At 52.1% G+C, this 19,268-nt stretch overlaps 1 protein-coding gene across 6 annotated transcripts in view; it reads right to left on the bottom strand.

The window, feature by feature from the left end:
- The window catches only part of Gli2 (GLI family zinc finger 2), a 221,748-nt gene that overhangs the window by 13,086 nt on the left and 189,394 nt on the right, over window positions 1-19,268 (bottom strand). For 5 of the 6 annotated variants that reach the window (XM_050124484.1, XM_050124486.1, XM_050124485.1 and 2 more), the window contains 5 exons: window positions 13,085-13,286; window positions 10,517-10,733; window positions 9,397-9,519; window positions 4,556-4,690; window positions 779-928 (listed from right to left, as the gene is read on the bottom strand). In XM_050124484.1, coding sequence (XP_049980441.1) covers window positions 779-928; window positions 4,556-4,690; window positions 9,397-9,519; window positions 10,517-10,733; window positions 13,085-13,286 — 827 coding nt within the window. The remainder of the gene's footprint in view (window positions 1-778; window positions 929-4,555; window positions 4,691-9,396; window positions 9,520-10,516; window positions 10,734-13,084; window positions 13,287-19,268) is intronic. The other variant, XM_050124487.1, reaches the window with a different exon arrangement.

The following is a 19,268-nucleotide window of genomic DNA, read 5'->3' as shown; positions in this document are numbered from 1 at the left end:
CAGGCTGGCCTCAAACTCACTGTGTAGCCAAGGATGACCTTGACCTTCTGATCTTCTTGCCTCCATCTCCTAAGTGCTTGGGTTAAAAGCACACACCATCACACTCAGGGTATGTGCTACTGGGGATGGAAGCCAGGGCCTTGTGCATGCTAGGCAAGTACTCTATCAGCTGAGCTATTTTTCCCACTATCCCTGGCAAACTCTTAGGAGAAAACAAAGTAGGAGGGATGGTTGAATCACTGTGACCACAGGTTAGGTAGCCATTTCTAAGACACAACAGCTAAAATTTGGATTTTACTAAATTAAGCTTTTGTGCTTCGAAGGATATGATCCAGAAAATGAAGACAACACAGAGAATTGGAAAAATATTTGCAAAGTGTGTCTGATAATGACCTAAAACTTAGCTACAAAAGAGTTCTTACAACCAAGCAGCAAAATGACAAGCACTGTTTCCCAAAGAAGATGTACAGATAGGGACCAGGGGCATCTCTCGATGTACACAGGTGCTTGCTGCCAACCCTGATGCCAGGTTCACTGTCTCTGGGACCCACATGGTGGAAGGAGAAAACAGATTCTGGCAAGCTGTTCTCTGACTTCTAGGCATATCTCATCCCCCGCCCCTACCACATAAACAAATGTTATTAAAATGTTTTAAATGTGCAAACAGCCAGTTTGATATCATCTGTTATTGGAAACACCAGCTGAAGCATAGGAGGTGCTGGGGTCAGGGCCTGCTCGCGGCTGGGCCCAAGCGGCTCTGCAGTGGGAGGAGGCTCACCGTGCACTTGTGCGGCTTCTCACCCGTGTGCCTGCGCATGTGGACAACCAGCATATACTGGGCCTTGAAGGGCTTCTGCTCTCTCGTGCAGGCCTGCCAGCGGCACACGAACTCTTTCTTCTCCCCATGAATGTGTTCGTTGTTGATATGCTGTATGGAGGTGAGTGAGACAAGGGGTGGTGGTGAGTTCAAGGGTCACCTCTCTGGGCAGAGCCTCTCTTCCCACAAACACTCCTACCCTCAATGGACCATCATCCCATCCCAAAGCCTCTACCGAGGACATACAGACGCCTCAGAAAGGATCACTACGTGTATGTGCACACTCGTGTGTGTGTGTGTGTGTGTGTGTGTTTGTGTGTGTGTAGGCTCTGTCTGTCTGCCCCCAACCCTGCATCTATGCCTTTGATCTGTGTCCTATCTGCCAGAGGTAAACAGCTCTACTCCACCAAGGGCATGGAGCCAAGTGACCACAGACTGCACTCTCTGAAACCGTGAGCCAAAGCTCCTCCCTCGCATAAACTGGTTCGGTCAGGCAGTTGGCTGCAACAACTCCAAGGTAAGTAATTTACCACTCATTTCCCTGACTTCCCCAAGTCACAGAAGAATACAAGGAAACAAAAGGAACGCGGCAGGGAGAGGAGGCTGGAAGAAGCCTCTCACTGTCTAATCCTGGGAATTCCAGCACCATTAGCTGTGAAGGCTGCCAATGTGGAGATAATACTTTCAAATTAAATGTTCAAATAGTGACAAACTGCGTTTAGCCTTGAGCATAGATGGCCTTGAATACGGCCTTGTTCTTCTCCTAGGTATTTTCTGGAAACATCAGTGAGTCTGAAAATATATCACTTCCTATGCAGAGCTGTGAACTGGGAGGTGGTCTGTCAGCTGGAAGTCTGTCAGTGAACAACAGGAGCAGGATCCACCCACGAGCTCACTGAGGTCACACAGCTGCCATGAGAGTTCATGCTAATTGACAGCTTGGCAGATCTAGAATCACCTGAGAGACGGCCCCTGGGCAGGCCTATGACACCACGTGACTCTATGGTGACAGGAAGCCCCGCCCACTGGTTAGGCAGTCCCTTGACTGGGACCCTGGACTGGATAAACAGTGCAGTGCGGTGCAAGGGCAGGGAGCAGTAGCCTACCTTCCTCCCTGTTTCCTTATGGTGAATGCGGTGGCTGCACTGTGACCACCTAGACTTCCCCGCCAGGATGGACAGCACCCTGGACTGCGAGAGAAAACACACCTTTCCCTCACGTTGCTTTTGCCTGGGTATTGTATCACAGCAGCAGAAAGAGTCTTTGAGAAAGTCACCTAAACTGTGGCAAGGCTATCATCTTAAGGACACTCGTGTGGCTCTCCCCAGAGAAGCCCACACCCATATGTGGGTGTGTCTTCCTCCTTCCCCTTAGCCCTTTCTTCCTATTAACCACCACGCCTACATTTATGCTACACTATCTTAACATACTGCCATGCGGAGGCTGGTGAGAAAGCTCCGTGGGTCTCTGTCTGCTTCCAAAACCAACAGACCAGAGTTTGCTCCCCAGGCCCCACGTGGTAGGAGAAAACCGACTCTCGCAAGTTGTCCTCTGACCCCCACAAGCGCGCTGTGGCACAGGCACAAGCATAGACTAAATAAACAAATGTGTGTTAAAACAAACAACTCCATCTCTGCTATTTACTGACTTAGCCTGAGAGTCTCAGTTGTGATGAAGTCCTGAGTCTTCGGTCTGAACGGATGTTTCTGCAGTTAGCAGCAGGGGCTGTGTCTCCCACCCCTACTCATCACCGGAGACCCTTCCCATTGCCCATTCCATCCAGTGTGTAGAGGTCACTGTGCGACCCCTTCAGATAATCCCCAGCTGGTACACCTCTTTGTTCCACCTGTGTTTCCCAATTAGCTATCAAGGGCTAGTTCCTGGGGAGGGAGCTCAATGGTAAGATGCCTGTTCAGCCTGTGTGAGACCCTGGGCCCAAACCTCGCCCCAAATACTTCTGTGTTTGTGTGTGTGTGTCCTTATGTGTGATGATGTGCATGGAGGCAGAGGCCAGCACAGCCTGTCTCCCCCTGAGGTTTTTGAGACAGTGTCTCTCACTGAACCTGGTAATTCAGCAAGGCCAGCTGGTCAGTGAGCTTCGGGGGTCTTTGTCCCTCCGTCTCCCCAGTGCTGGAACTATAGACCAAGCACCACCACACTTGGCCTTTTATGTGGGTGCTGGGGATCAGCACACAGGGCTTGAGGTTTGCATGACAAGCACCTGTCATACTGAACCATCTCTCTGGCTCCTTCCCTGATGGATTTAGCTGATGAGTAAAGGTTGCCCACATACCCCAGGTGAGGCTCAGGGCCTGGTCTATGGGGACAAAGTGATTATGGTGACATTCTTGAGGTATGAGCAGCAGGTGCTGGCTAAACGTGCGGTGTGGCAGACATACTGATACTCCTGCTTCAGAGATGTGCACAGGAGGGGGAAATGAAGCTTCCTCAGCTCTGCCCGAGAGGGACCCTTAGCTGTGGGCTCAAGGCACGGTGCCAGGCTGACCCTGGGGCTGAACAGCGTAGATGAGCAAGGCAGGTCAGCCAAGGAGGCAGCAATGCCACTGCCTGACTTCTTTGTATTTTACAAGGTACTCCGAGGAAATGTAAACTCATGCTGTAGTCTCTCCCAGACAAAGACATTTACAACCCGCACAGCTGTCCAGGAACCGAGTGGCAGCACCTTGTCCTAGAAGATGAAAAGCCACTTGCCCGGTGCCCCGTGCAGCATGCCCGACCGTCAAGCATAGATAACACAACCTTGGGAGTAAGGAAAAGAGCAGCCCTCTGAACTTCCGGAAAACCCTTCTCCTCCAGCTCCCATTTCCATTCATAAAGCCTTTCAAATGAGAAAAATGCTTCCTGACTACGCCTTTCATTTTTTCTTATTGGTTTACTTAGTGAGAAATTGTTAATAATGGACGGGGCTCTGGCTTGCCATCCGTCTTCCCAGAGCGCAAAGAGGCAGCACCAGGCAAAGCAGATCCTCTCTGGAGAGCAGAGAGCTCTTTCCAGGACTAGGTAGACAGGATTCCCTCAGGCCACAGAGATAGCTCTGGAACGCTCTTCTGGGTCAAGACAGGACTCTAGCTGAGGAATTCTGTCTGCGAGGTATTTCCCCCTGGGTTTCTGAGGCAGAGACTCTCAGTGGCCTGGAACTCAGGAGGAAGGCTAGGTTGGTTGGCCTGAGATCACCAGGCACGCACCTCTCTTGGCCTTCTCATTGCTAGTAGTAAAATCATCTGATACCATGTCCAGTCCTTTTTAAAAGGGAACTAAAACCAGGCCTTCCAAGCACTCTGCCAGTGAGCTGTCTCCACAGCCACGGAGCACATCTTTTTATATTGTCACCTCTGGACTTTTGCTCGAGTCCAATTCCAGCCCAAGCACTGTCCACTCTTTAGTCTAAGGGCTTGAACCTGCAACACACAGCTCGGATAATCACTTCCTCCCTGGTTTACTGCAGAGAGGTCGACAATATGGATTCAAGTTCTAGAAGGAACTTCCTGGGCATGTGGACTGCAGCTCAGAGCACTCAGTCTTGCTACCCTGCACCCGAGCTGGGGAAGGCGCCTCTTCAGTATTTCATGCATGTGTTTGGGGCGAGGTGAGGAGGCCCTAAGGCACCTGGTCATAATACCACCCATGTGCAGAGGATGGGGATCCCCCTTTGCAGCACAGGCCGTGAAAGGCTCCAGATCCTCCATCCCTCGGCAGGAGCTGAGGTCAGAGGCTTACATGCACCAGCTGCTCCTGGGTGTCATATTCCTTGGTGCAGTCTGCCCAGTGGCAGTTGGTCTCATAGATGACCACCTCGGCCTCCTGTTTGCAGTCATCCCTGTCCAGGTCTTCCTTGAGATCGGCCAGCTGCTCCTGGGGGAAGGGAAGACCACATCCACATGAGCCATGCCTGGGGACTCAGTCCTGAAGGTAGCATGAGATTAACCTCAAGGGTTCATACTAAAGACTCTTCGTTGGCACATGTGAGGACACACATTCATATACAATATATGTACTCACGTTATACGCATGCACATATACAATGCACACACATGTGGACACACATGACATATACACATAGAGTCACACTCATTCCCGCTTTCCTTAGCTCAACCTTAGGAAACCACGGTCGCAGGTGACAGTCCTTGGGCCCTTCCTGCTCTGTCATGAAGCTGTTCTGACCAGGGCATTCTCTCCTCCTGATCTGCATGTAAATAGGAGAAAGGAAGACCCTGACTTCTGCCTCTGTGGTTCAGTTTCCACTATGGGTAGCTGAGGCGAGCCCTATTGCCGCTGGAGCGGGAAAAGTGTGTGGGGATCGTGCCTGGACAAACGGGAAACCCCAAGTCCTTGGCCTTCCAAATCACTTTTTCATACTGTTTCCTCTTCCTCAAGTGCACGTGGGCACTCAGCTGCCATCAGCACAGAGCCACTGTCTGTCAGATTCACGGCAGAGGATGCAGACCCCACAGACTGTGTTGTCGGGTGTGTTTCCCTGCCACAGCTCACAGCCAGGGAAACTGAGGCTCAGAGAGACGAACTCTCCTCTCCACAGCAAATCCTAGTGTGTAGTAGCCTACACCTGGACCTGCGTCCCCTTCTGGTTAACTGTCAATCTGACATAGCCTGAGTCGCCTGAGGAGGGAGCCTGAAATGAGGAGTGCCTAGATCAGATTTGTCAGGGATTGTCTTGTTAACTGATATAACAGGACCTGTGGGCGGCACCATAGCTAAGGCCCACGGTTCTCAGGGGCATAAGAAAGCTAGCTGAGCAGAAACTAGCAACAACACTCCGTAACTTCTGCTTCCGGTTCCTGCCCTGGCTTCCCTCAGGGAGGGACCTGCCCCGGAGGTGTAGGCCACAACGCCTACTTTTCTCTCCTACTTGAGTTTGGTCAGAATGTTTTATCACAGTGATATCATGGAAATGGAACACTCTTTTGACCACATTAGCGTTATGAGGCCATTTCAAAGAAAAAGCCTCGGATCACAGGGGACTTCCCTGGAATGGTGGCCAGGGATAGGTGCAGGCGCCCCAGGCTGGCAGCAAGGTCCAGGGAGGGCTTGTGAAGTCTGTTGAGGACCATCCAGTGTTCAACGGATCTGCCAAGCATTCTGGGAGCCAAAATCAAGGCCAGAGGCAGTTATAAAGATTTGCTTTACTGTTCAACTTATTTTTAAAAACATCAGGAATGTATCCTGTGTTTCTGAAAGAGCTTCTGGGGTGTGGAGAAAGCTCAAGGGCATTTGCCTAACACACAAGACCCCAGTTTAATTCATTCCCTGTACTGCAAAACAAAGAAAACAAACTAAGGAAGAGCCTCCAGGGAAACAAGAAACTGCTGGCTAACAGGGACAAGCTCTTGCCAGGTTAAGAACTCTAGTGTCCATGGCACGGGTCACTTAGGGACACTGAGTTCATCTCAGAAGTTCAGGATTTCCCATGGTGGGCCACAGACACAAGCCTTCTCTGATTTTGCACTGGGGCCACAGACACTTCTTCCACAAGGGCTCCCTGATTCACCACCAGGGACCCTACCAACAAATGCCCTGCTCTGCAGGGGACAGAGCTGCCACACATTGACAAGCAAGCTCACTAGCTCCATAGAGATCTGAACACCTCCCTTCCGGGTGGGTATTCAGCAGCCAGGGGCTGTCGAGATGAGCCTGTGGAGGAGGTAAGAAGGTCTCTAAGGCAGTGCATAGAACGTCTGGGAACATCTTCTCATACACTCCAGGCTCTGCTCAGTTTAGACTGCCCTAAGAGGACTGGGGACCAGCAGGCCCAGCGGTGGGCTGCTCCAAGACCAAAGCAGGAGCTCTTCCAGTCTACAATTTAAGTAAGGGCCTAAACAGAGGGTAAAGTTACTTCTGTCTTTTCTGCCAAAGGGAGGCAAGGCCTTGCAATAAACCACACATGGAGGCATGAAGCCTGCCTCCTTGTGAGGAAGAGCCCTCTGCAGTGCCTTGAATGGACTCTCCCTGTGCCCCCATCTCTAAATTTATTTGAGACAGGCCTTCGTACAGCTCAAGGCTTGCATTACTGTGCCACCAAGGCTGGCCTGAAATTCCCAGTCCTCCTGCCTCCACCTCCAGAGCACTGGGATCCCAGGAAGGCTCCACCATGCCCAGTGTGCTTTTCCGGTTTTTCTCTGCATGCTGTTGGTGTAGAGGAAGGCTACAGATGTCTGTGTGTTCATTTTGTATCCTGCTACTCTGCAGCAGTGTTATCAACTCTGAGGGTTTCCAGGGGAGTCTTCAGGGCTCATGCATGTATAGGGTCACGTCACCTGCAAATGAGGATGCACTGGCTCTTCCCTTTTCCGTCCCCCTCCCCCTCATCCTATTGTGCTAGCTGCAACTCGACTACGCTGACAAGAGAGTGGAAAGTAGACACCCTTGTCTCCCCGATTTTAGTTACCCCAACTTAGTATCATGTTGATGGATGCAACAATGTAATCAGTAAGGAAATTAATGACTCAATCTCAGAGGGACAAATACTGCGTTCTTTCTCTTGCTTGTGAGTCCTTGCCTGCAGAGATACATAAAATCCTATCTGTACGGAGGGCATGAGGTAGAAACAAAGCTGTCAGCAGAACAAGGGGATGCTAGTGAGAGTACATGGAACTGAGAATAGGGAGAATATGCACTTCCATGAAATTGGCCTTATGTAACTTTGCATAATAATAATTGTGTGTGTGTATGCATGCCCAGAGAGACACTGAGTGTAGTCCTTATTCCTATCTGTGCAGACTCTGGTTAAGGGTCTCATCATCATAAACTGGAGTGAGTGTGTGTGTGTGTGTGTGTGCGCGCGCGTGTGAGCACGTGCACACATGCAAGCACACACACACACACACACGTGCACACCTGTTCAGGTATGCTGTTGTGCATGAACTCAAGGCCAGAGGACAGCCTTGGCTGTCATAACTCTGTCACTGCCCACCTTGTTTTACTGACACAGGGTCTTCCTGAACACGGAGCTTGCTGATGCAGCTACAGTCTGACCAGCAAGCCCCAAAGACCCACCTGTCTGCTGCCTCCTCAGCACTGAGATTGATTTTAGGTACAGGTCACCATGTCCAGATTTTAACACTGATGCTGGAGATTCAAACTCAGGTCCTCATGCTTGTGTGGCAAGCACTTTACTGACAGGATCATCTTCCCAGTCACTCACAAAACAGGTTTCGCTTGTTTGTTTGTTTTGGAATTTTTGTTTGTTTTTAAAAGCTCTGGGTGCAGGGCAGGAAAAAGACCTCTGGGTGGCCTTCCTAGAGTGTAGGGCAGTAATGAGGACCCATCCACGGATGTGGAGTGAGACTCCAAGGTGCTTGGCAAGCACCCATCCTTGCCCCCCCCCCGTCCTCAACATTCCTGCATGTTTATCTTCCCTGAATGTGTGCTGTCCTCATCAATTTCCGCGCACACCCCCTCCCCATGACGGCCAGCCTCGTGGAAACTATGCATCATGTTCAGACTGGCGTTCGTGTCAGTGAAGGGAGAAGAATTTGTCACCAACCCCTCTGTTTGCCTGACAATAAGAGGACCCAATATTTCATGAAAATTAAGTGTCTGGAGCATGCCTGATAGTTTACAGGCCTGATAAAGGATGGGCCAGCAGACTCTGGGAGCCAGGGCCTGGAGGCCCCGAGCATTCTTGGTGACTGGGAACACAGATGGAGCAGGCCACTGTGGGGGCTTGGAGCTGAGGCTTAGGGTCACATGGCAGACTCCTGCTCCAAGAGCAGCAATGGACTATGTGTCTTCCTGGGGAACGCAGCAAGCAGCAAGACTTCTGAAGAGCTCTGCACAGAGGCTGGGCCCACTCATGCTGGTCCCAGGCCACAGCTGTTCCATCCGTACTCTCCCCACCAGGAATTATCCTTCCTCCTACCCGATGTGACCCAGCAGTTGGCATCCAGGTGTCTGCGAGTCCCCTTACCCGGGAGCACCCATAGTAGAGGAGGTACAGCAGAGGGCTCCAGAAGAGGGGGCAGCCTGAAGGACCAGAGCCAGGGGGCTCTAGGAGAGGGGGCAGCCTGAAGGACCAGAGCCAGGGGGCTCTAGGAGAGGGGGCAGACTGAAGGACCAGAGCCACTCAGGGGACTTGAGCAGCTCAGTCCCTTGGCTGAGGCCGTGAGCATGTGGGGATAATTGTAGCCTGAAGCAGGGTGGAAGGAAAGGAGATGTGCGTGTTCATTCATAAATTTGGCCATAAATGTAGCACATGCAGAACATTCATTTACTCATTTATATCAATAAAAATGATATACGTGCAGGGTGCTGAGTAAGAGGGTCATGGCTCTATGAGCTCACCTACACTCTGACTTTCTACGTACTGCAAACGGCCATCCATCCACTTGACCATTCCATCCACCCACCCATCCATCCATCCATCCATCCACCCACCCACCAATCCATCCACCCACCCACCAATCCATCCACCCACCCACCCACCCACCTACCTTTCTGCTCCTCTCCCTCCTCCCATCCATTCACCACTAGTGCCCAACATCAGCCAAACCAGGAGACCCGACCTGGTCCCAGCCCAAGGACAGCGGCAGTGGGCAGCAGGCTACCTGCGTCAGTCCTAGCGGGGAGGCTGGCCGCAGGCCTTCGGCCTCAGTCTTGACCTTGCTGCGCTTATGAACAGTGATGGGATTCACGGTGCTACTCACGGCTGACTCGCTGCTCTGCTTGCTCTGAGGGAGGAGGCAGAGGACAGAGTGTCATGTAGGCACAAGGCAGAGGACCCCGAATTCTATCAGAGCTGTGGCTCTAGAGTTTGCCCACACAGATCATCTAGGATGTATTTGAATGTATGTGTACACATATGTGTGCAGTTCATGTTATGTGTGGGTTCACACAATGTATATCTGTGTTCATGAGCACGCACGTATGTGGACATCAGCGGTTATTCTCACGTGTGTCCCTTAGTCCCAACCCACATTGTCTTTTTGAGGGTCTCTCACTGGGACCCAGGACTCCCCAATTAGGCTAGGTTAGCTAGCCAGTAAGCTCCAGAGACCACCTCCCAAGAACTAGCATTACAAGTGTGCATCACCGTGTCTGGCTTTTTATTTTTAAATTTATTTTTTTAATTTTTCAAGACAGGGTTTCCCTGTGTAGCCCTGGCTGCCCTGGAACTCACTCTGTTGACCAGGCTGGCTTTAATTCAGAGATCCACCTGTCTCTGCCTCCTGAGTGCTGGGATTAAAGGCGTGCGCCATCACTGCTGGTCAATGCCCGGCTTTTCAAATGTGTGATCATGCTTGCAAAGCAAACTCTTCACCCACTGAGTTGTCTCCTTAGTTTCTCCACCCTTCTGTATTTTGAAGCATCAGAAACAGTCTCTCGGACTGGTCCTCCAACCAGAGCCGGCTGAAGCAGGGAGCCCAGACACCTTGTTTTACACGAGGCATGTTTGTCACTATGTAGCACCAAACCCTGTACATTGAAGGGTTTCTCCAGCCTTTCAAGCTTATTGGACAGAAGACAGACTGAGGGACTGGGAGCTTACCCTGGGTCCAGGTCAGGGCTTCTGGCCCAGTTTAAGGCTCTTCCCATCATGTGGCCTCTGTCCTCAAAGCAACCGACCAGTCAGGCTAAAGTGCAGTGATCCCCACCAGCTCCGAGCATGGCAGCCCTCAGGGCTGCGTGAGCAGCGGTGGCCCACCTCCGGTTCTCGCACCCACCTACCTGGCTGGCATCATTCAGACAATTGCTGCTATTGCTGCTGAGCTGGGTAGGCATGGTGCTGATGGAGGTGAGCGCCATGGACTGCTGGGCCAGGAAGGTGGGTGAGGGCTGGATCAGGGGTGGTGTATGTCCAAAGGCTGAGCCCAGGCCCCGCTGCTGGCTCAGGATCTGCTGGTAGGCCACAGGGTTGATGGGGTGGGGGAAGGTGAAGGCTGGGCTGCAATGGAGAACAGAGGAGAATGGGGGACCATGTGGGTGCACTGCCTAACCAACACATCTGGGCAGAGAGGACCAAACCTGAGGCTCAAGACGGCACAATGTTAACCACACCATACATAGCCATGGATTGACCTCACTCAGCCTTGCTGCCCACACCTAGCTCCTTGACTGCAACCTTGACCCCGTGCAGGCTGGCTCCCTGCAGGTTCCAGGTTCTATCTCAGCCCCACAGCTGGCTGTTTCTGTGCTGACACCTGAGATGCATCCCTGAAGCACTGCTGCCTGTTGGGACCTCACTTGGCCTTGGCCCACTGCGCTCTCTAGTTGTACTGAGCCCTGCAGCTCACTCCATCCCCCACTGAGCTTCTGCTGCACTTACGAGTTGTCATACACTTGCCCATGAGCCACTTTTTCCTGGCAAGAGATGAGAGATGCTGGTGGCTTCTGAGGCTATGCCACCAGAGACATATGGTTTCCTCCTTGCTCCCCGCAGCATCTCTGCAGTGTGAGCTGCTGCAGCATCTCTGCAGTGTGAGCTGCTGCTATGAGGATTCCCCTTGCAGAGGCTCCTGTCCCAGTACTGAGGACATGTTCATGGACACAGAGGTCCAGGACATCCCATAATCTACAAAGGGACAAAGATGAAGCCTCAGCGTCTGAAGGGGAACTCAGAACCACGCCAGCCTCAAATTCATTCATTCTCTCTCTCTCTTAGATTTTTTTAAAAAATTATTTATATGTCTGTGGCTATGTATGTGTAGGTAACCACACAGGCGAGAAGTGGGCATTGGATCCCCTGGAGCTAACGTTACCAGTGCTTGTGAGTTGCTCAAATCCAGTTGGACCAAATCCAGGTCCTCTGAAAGAGTAGCAAATGCTCGTAACAGCTGAGCCATCTCTCTAGCCCCATCAGCCTCAAATTCTTGCTCCTTGGTGTGGGCTTAGCATTTAAAATGTTCAGTATGAGAACAAATTTTCCCGCAGCAGATATTGTAGACAACTGTAAGTGCCTGTATCCAGCCTTCGCACAAGTGGGGGGTGGGCGGGACAGTGAGGGCCGGGACAGTGGAGACCAGGACAGTGGGGAACCAGGACAGTGGGCCAGGCCAGGACAGTGGAGGGCCAGGCCAGGACAGTGGGGGGCCAGGACAGTGGGGGGCCAGGACAGTGGGGGGCCAGGACAGTGGGGCCAGGACAGTGGGGGCCAGGACAGGAAGTTGCCTGGACAGTGGGGGGGGCAGGTCAGTTGGGGACCAAGACAGTGGAGGCCAGGACAGGAATCACGCTTCAGTCATGCTGGCTGCATCTGAGTCCTGGGGAAGTCTAGTGTCATGTGCAGTGGAAAGGGGAGAATGTTTGGATGGGGCTATAGTGAGACTGTTACCAGCCCTGAGATGTGCTCAGGGCAGGGACCACATCAGCGTCACACCTGGTGTGGCCTTGCTAGTCAACAACAAGATCTCTGCCACATTAGCGAATCACCAGAAAAGCCACGTCAGTAACAACTGTGTTTCTGTGTGTGTACAGATGTATACGTATTTTTGAGCATTTGTACCTGCAGGGAAGGAACACGCCAAAGTATACACAGGGAAATCAGAGGCAGCTTTGGGTATCAGTCCTCTCCTTGCAGCACCCAGTGTTTGCGACAGGGACTCTGCTGCTTCTCCACGGCATGCTACAGGCGGGCCAGGCATGAGCTTCTAGGGCTTTCCCGTCTCCTCCATCTCCCCACAGGAGCACTGACTATGAGTACTGGTGCTATGTGCCTGGCTTTTGACATGCATTCTGAGGATTCCAACATCACTTACACTCTGTGGTTACTGTTTCTACCCACTATGCCATCTCCCCAGCTCCTAAGGAGACCACTTTTGACCTTGGCTCCCTCTGGTGCCGTGATGGAACCCCTGATGACAGGTTTACTATGTAAGGATGCACTCCAGGGTTGGCGTGAACTCTCTGCATTACTATTGCTTTGAGGTTTACAATTAGGGTCTCACGTAGCCCAGGCTGTTCTCAAACTCACCATATAGCCAATGGCTCTGAACCTCTGACCCTCCTGCCTCTATGTCTTGAGTGCTGGGATCACTGGCATGCGTCACCACGCCTGGTTTTATACAGTGCTGGGGATGGAACCCAGGGCTTTGTGCAGGCCAGTAAAGGACTCTACCAAAGACACATCCCCAGCCTCGCTACTGCTTCCGAATTATCAGCACAGTTGTTAATGTGTTGATTAAGTTAGTGTAGCATGAAGTTCTGTCTTTCTCCAGTGTAAGGCCTGAAAGGCCAGACCCTGCCATATGGCCCCGGCCCTGCTCCCAGTTATTATCCTTACCTGCGTTTGGGGCTCACCTGAGGGCACCGGCAGACAGATGTCCATAGGAGCCGCTGGCTGCTGAGCTGCTCCTGGAGTTGTTGATGTAAGCTACCAGCGAGTTGGGAGAGGTCCGGATCATGCGCTGCAGGTCCAGGCTGGCATCTGAGAGTGGGGAGATGGATAGTGCCCGCTTGCGGCTGAGGCGGGGGGTCACACGTGGGCTAGAGAATCGCGACGCTATGACAGACAACAAAAGGCATGTTAGCATCACCAATTCCACCCACATCACAAAGGTCCAGGATCTCTCCATAGTGTGGTGTGGCGGTGACGGGCTCATTTTCAACACTGAAGAGACCCGCCTGGGGAGGAGAGTGAACAGGGTTCCGAGTCACAGGGTCACGGGCTTTGCTGCAGCTGGCATCACCTGAATACCCTGCACCCTAGAGGAACCTCGCCAAGCAGAGGCTGGAAGGCTGCTTCACAGCCTTAGTATGGTGCTTGACTCCTGGCTGGCTCCTCAAGACCTACTGGAAAGGATGCTGTGAGAGACCACGGAGGCAGAGGAGAAGCAATGGGAAGAGGCCTCGTGGTACACAGATGTGCTCATACTTGGGGACCCCCAGCTCTAGGTCACCTGAGCTTCAGGAATGTGTGGTTCTGAATGTTTATACCTCCTGAGCATGCACACATATACCCCTGCATGTAGGTACATACACCAGCCATGCTTGGACACTTCTGAACTCTCTCTCTCTCTCTCTCTCTCTCTCTCTCTCTCTCTCTCTGTGTGTGTGTGTGTGTGTCTCTCTCTCTCTCTCTCTCTCTCTCTCTCTCTCTCTCTCTCTCTCTCTCTCTCTCTCTCTCTCGGCATTCCAGGCCCCAGTCTGTTCTTTCTCCTTCCCCATTACCCCCTATTCTGGACAACAGTGCCGCGCACCGCGTCCCCGTGTCTGCACTTGGTGCGCTAGAACCCAGTTCGCGAACTTCGGGCAAGGGGCTGGAGGCTGAGAATACAGACGCAGAGACAGACCGACACGCAGACCTTTAAACACTGATACCAAAGCCCCCAGAATGCTCCCTTTATTGTGTTCAAGGGCAGATTATATAGAGATAGCCACACCCCAGCCAAACCCACCAGAAACCATTCTCCTGCCATCAGGAACTCCTGAAGGTCTCGTGCTCAGAGCATCTGTAGGCACTCAGATCAGGGGAAAACAAGTTGTTTACAAAAAATTCAGGATCTGGGGTCTCACTGCTCCCAACACAACAGTGGCCTAGAAATTGTCTTACATCACTGGATGGCCCTAGTCACTAAAGTTTCTTCACTGTTCCACAATGGGGTCTTATGGTAGTGGCAGCCTTCAGGACTGCCCTGAGATGAGAATTAGGTGATGGGTGGCCTGGCCCGTCACAAAACAAGGTCAGTACCGGGGTATGTCTTCATCTTCCCAGATACTCGCGAGAAGCAATGGCTTCCATGCCTTGCCAATCTCCATGGGGGACTCTGGGCCTTCATATGCCTCGGCTGGAGATGCTGCCTGCAAGCAGCCTTGGTACTGCTCAACTGCTGTGCAGGACATCAAAAGAACCTTCCCCAGCCTCCCTCTAATGAGGGCAAGATGGCGTGTTGTACATGCTGCTGTGAAGCCATGCAGAACTCCAAGGACGGCACCTGTCGCCCTGTGTCACATGCCTGGGTGAAATGGCTAATTCCCTGCTCCTTCAAGGTGCCAGCAGGGCTGTGTGGATGTCTAGGGTGAGCCAACAGTTTATGGTAAAGGAAAGAGCCAAAGTCTTGAAAAGATGACCGAGCCTGTGGTAGTGACCTACAACTCTCCTCCCCCTGCCCCCATCCGGGCATTCTCTGAGCACCTGGTTCCACACTTTGAAAACCCTTACCTCAAAGCTAGAGGCAAAAGGAGGTCCCTTCTTGGGCTCTTCGTTCTGAACTAAGTGGAAAATGGGCACAAGAGGGTCACAAAGGGGCTAACATCTACTAAAGGAGACTCATACAAGTCTTTGGCATATATGTTCTTTCAGTATGTGTGCATATGTGCGTGTTTGTGTGTACGCATGTGCATGTTGTAGAGGCCAGAAGAAATTCTCAGGTGTTGCTCCTCAGGAACTGTCCATCTTCTTTAGACAGGGTCTTTTATGGGCCTAGAACTCACCGAGTAACTAGGCTGGGTGGTCACCAAATCCCAGGGACTAACCTGCCTCTCCCTCCTGGGAGGATGCACCAGCACACCCCTTTCCACAAGAGTCCCAGGGAACGGAACTCAGGCCCCCGGCTTGCAAGGCAAGCACTTTCCTGACTGAGCTATCACCTCAGCCCATCGTCATCTATTTTTCAAAAGGAGATTTCGCTGCTAACACTCTGACTCCCACCCTCTCGGGTGCCCCTAACAAGAGGAAGCAGGCCAAAACTGACAGTGGTATTCATCTCTGTTATCCCTGCCCTCGAGGGAAATGTGTTTATTAACGCGCCTCTTCCCTGGATAAATCACTAAATAGGAAGGAAAGCCTGGCACTCATTTCCCGAGCTTCTCCTGTGATTTATGTCTCGGGACTGCTGCACTCCCAGCAGCCATTCGTCTATGGCTGGGCCTGTTCTAACACTGGCCATCCAGTGACCGGCCACTCGCCTGTTCTCCCTCAGAAGACACCTGACGTGGCCAGTTCCTGTCTCTACCTATCTCTGTCTCTGTCTCACCTTCCCTCTCATCCCCTCCCCTCCTGTCTCTTCTCTCATCCCCTTCCCTCCCGTCTCTTCTCTTTTCCTCCTTTCTGTATCTGAGCAAATATGTGAGCATGTATACACATACATGTGTGTGCAGGGAGACCATGCCAACACTGACATTTTTTTGAGAGAGGTGCAGTCCCCCACTGCTGGGGTTACAGGTGCAGTCCCCCTCCCGTCCTCCACTGCTGGGGTTACAGGTGCACTCACCCTCCCATCCCCCACTGCTGGGGTTACAGGTGCAGTCACCCTCCCATCCCCCACTGCTGGGGTTACAGGTGCAGGCACCCTCCTGTGCACTGCTGGGGTTACAGGTGCACTCACCCTCCCATCCCCCACTGCTGGGATTACAGGTGCAGTCACCCTCCCGTGTCCCCCACTGCTGGGGTTACAGGTGCAGTCACCCCTCCTGTCCCCCATGGGTTCTGTGAATCTGAACTCACATCTTCATGTTTCAAGGTCAAACACTTTGCCCAATCTCCCCCCACCCCTCTTTTCTTTTCTTAGGCAGGGTCTGATGCAGCCCAGGGTGGCCTTGAACTTCTGGTTCTTCCACTTAGGCCGCCGGGTGCTGAGATTATAGGTGTAATCCACTATACTTGGCCCAGGTCTTTTCTGGGCTCACTCTTAGGGTATGCTCTGAGGAATTTAGTCTAAGAACTCTATCTACACTTCACTGACCCAATGGAGGAACCTCCATGGTGAAGCCACAGAGCTGGGGACTTAGGTAGAGGCCAGGGTTCCTTACCTAAGTTACGTCACAAGGGCCCTTCCTTTGTATCCTGGTCAACTCTGGTTCATCAAAAGGCCTCTCTGACCCAGCTCAATTCCAGCCTGGCTCAGCAGTCTGTGGGACATGGAGTCTGCTCTCCTCAGCCTGTCTCCCTGCTGAGGCCCCAGCGATGTCTGCCTCTCTCCTATGAGATCAATGCCCTGGGTTTCTGAGCCTCCCCATCCGCAGCCTGCATAAAGAATACACATCAGGATGGAGGTGACATCTGAGTCAAATTAGTGTCAATATGACAATAAAACACACAGCCGAGGAGTTAGGAGGCTGTGAGCAGACGGGACTTCAATCAGAACAGTTCCCTCTTCCTGGAGTGATGCGGGGGGGGGGGGGGGGGGGGGGGGGGGGGGGGGGGGGGTTGGAGGGGGCAGGCTCTGCCTGCTGCAGGAGGACATTCAGTGTCAACAGCCTAGTGCGAGAAAGTTCCACGCTAGGGGCCTGTGATGGGCAGTGAACTCCATGATCTCTGCAGAGCCACAAGAGGAATGGATTTGAGACTGTTCTGTTCCCTTCTCAGGGGCTCAGCTCCTGGTCTTCGTGCTGAAATCAGGCATGAGAAGAAGAAAGGACATGGAGGGAGGCAGGCCTGTACCAGAGCCTGGTTTCCCTGGTTCTGCCCTCACTGAGGCCCAGGGAGGAAGGTAGCACTGGTGTCTGGACCTGTCAGAGGCCTTGCTGTCTTTCTGACCCACGTGTGGGGCGCAAACAAAACCCTTGAGAAGCTATTATAAGTTCTCAGACAGAGACATCCTCTTCAGCTTATGATACAATTCATCCCCACCCAGGAAAACGTGGAAAGTTCTAAGGGTGGGTATGTAGCTCACTCGGTGGAGTACTTGTCTATCACTATGACGCCCTGGGTTCCGTGCCCAGCACCACACGGACTGTTATGATGGTACAGGCCTGTAATTTTGGCACTTGGGAAGTAGAGACTGGAAGCTCAGAGATCCAAGGTCATCCTCAGTTAGACCGTGAGTTCAAGGCCAGCCCTGATTACAGGAGTTCATATCTTTAAAAAGTTTCATTTTAAGGACTGTTTATTTAGCCTTCAAAGTTAAGACAGTTATGAATGCTAAGCACGCTGTTGTGCACCGGGTACTGAACTAAGGTAAAGCCATGTTCTAGGTGTGGGAGAGCTGGAGGAGGAACTGAGGCCTGAGTGCCCACCAGCCTTCTGCCCAGACTGCCTCACAGTCTGGCCGATACTGCCTCCACGCCTCTGTTGGATACACAAAGCCTCTGGAATGTTCTCTACTCTGCCAGGTGCCCCTGTCTCGAGACATGAAGACAAGGGCTGCTGGGAGAGGAGGCAGTGAGAGGACGGGTCAGGTCAGGTCAGGTCAGGTCAGGTCAGGTCAGGTCAAGACCGGCATTGGCGCACTTACAAAAGACAGCCTGGCCAATGGCCAGACAGACAGAGCTCGTTGGGGGCAGAACTTGATGTGGTATTTAGCATCATGCCTAGTGCATGCTTAGAACCTGACCTGGTATGTGATGGTTAGTTTTATTGCTTTGTTTTGTGACACAAACTGGGCCCATCTGGGAAGAAGAAACCTCAGCGGAGAGACTGTCTCCAAAGCCTGGTTGTAGATGAGCCTGTGGCGGCATTTTCTTGATTGATGATTGATGTGGGAGGGCCCAGGTCACTGTGGGTGTTGCCACCCCTCAGCAGGTGGTCCTGGGTTGTCTACAAAAGCAAACTAAGCAGGCCAAAGGGAACAAGCCATTGAGCAGTGTTCTTGCCTTCGGATTCCTGCCCTGGCTTCCTTCAGTGGTCAGAGTGTCACCTGAAAGTTGTAAGATGAAATGAACCCTTCAACAAGTTGGTTTTGATCAGTGCTTTATCATAGCAACAGAGAAGCCTAACCTGGATGCATGCCGAGTAAGCAGGCAATGAAGGAGTGTATACCATTTCTTCTGCAAGAATTTTGGGCACAAAGGAACTTAGTCAAAAAGGTATAAGTTTTCCATAACTGAAGCTTCCTGTGGGGGTGGCGTGCAGAAAATGCAGGAGTTGGCAGGGTCTGCCTGGCTCACATCACATGGTCCACTTGAGGGGAGGAGGAGTATGATGGGGTGGGGCTGGGCTTATTTAACATCTCCCAGAGACACAGCAGACTGGTTATCAGCACGGGTACCTAAGTCAAGTGGAAGTGGTCTGTATAGTATAACAATCTGAAGCAATGATTGAAGCTCTGCCTCCCACTGCTTTAGAAAGGGCTGGGATAGATCTGAGACGGTGCGTCAGTTCGAGGTGCTTGTTGCCAAGTCTGATGACCAGAGTTCCATCCCCCAGTCCCACATGATGTGAAGAGAGCACTGTGGCAAGCATGCTCACACACACATACCAATCAGACAATGGACTCTAAAAAGCTGCAACTTCCCCAGGAGGCTCACACTGGGAGAAGGAAATGGCTGCAGCCTGGTACCAGTCTGAGGGAAAGTCTGTCCCCCAGAGAGAGTGCACACAGTTCTGACAACTTGTCAGAAGACCTTGCAGGGAAGATTTAATGGCTAGACCACACCTTGACCAGGACTGCTTAGCTGTATATACCTATTGCCCTCCATTGAAACCTAAACTTCATATTTAAACCTTGAAGACTGGTGTGTGTGTGTGTGTGTGTGTGTGTGTTCACTAGTCCCCTTTGTCCCTCTTCCATATGTAGTCACAGTGAACAGAGCTCCTCTCTCTGCT

This window comes from Alexandromys fortis, unplaced genomic scaffold, assembly GCF_014885135.2.
Source record: "Alexandromys fortis isolate MF-2015 unplaced genomic scaffold, M_Fortis_MF-2015_v1.1 scaffold_232, whole genome shotgun sequence".
NCBI lineage: Eukaryota > Metazoa > Chordata > Mammalia > Rodentia > Cricetidae > Alexandromys > Alexandromys fortis.
This window is presented reverse-complemented; position numbering and strand designations above follow the sequence as displayed.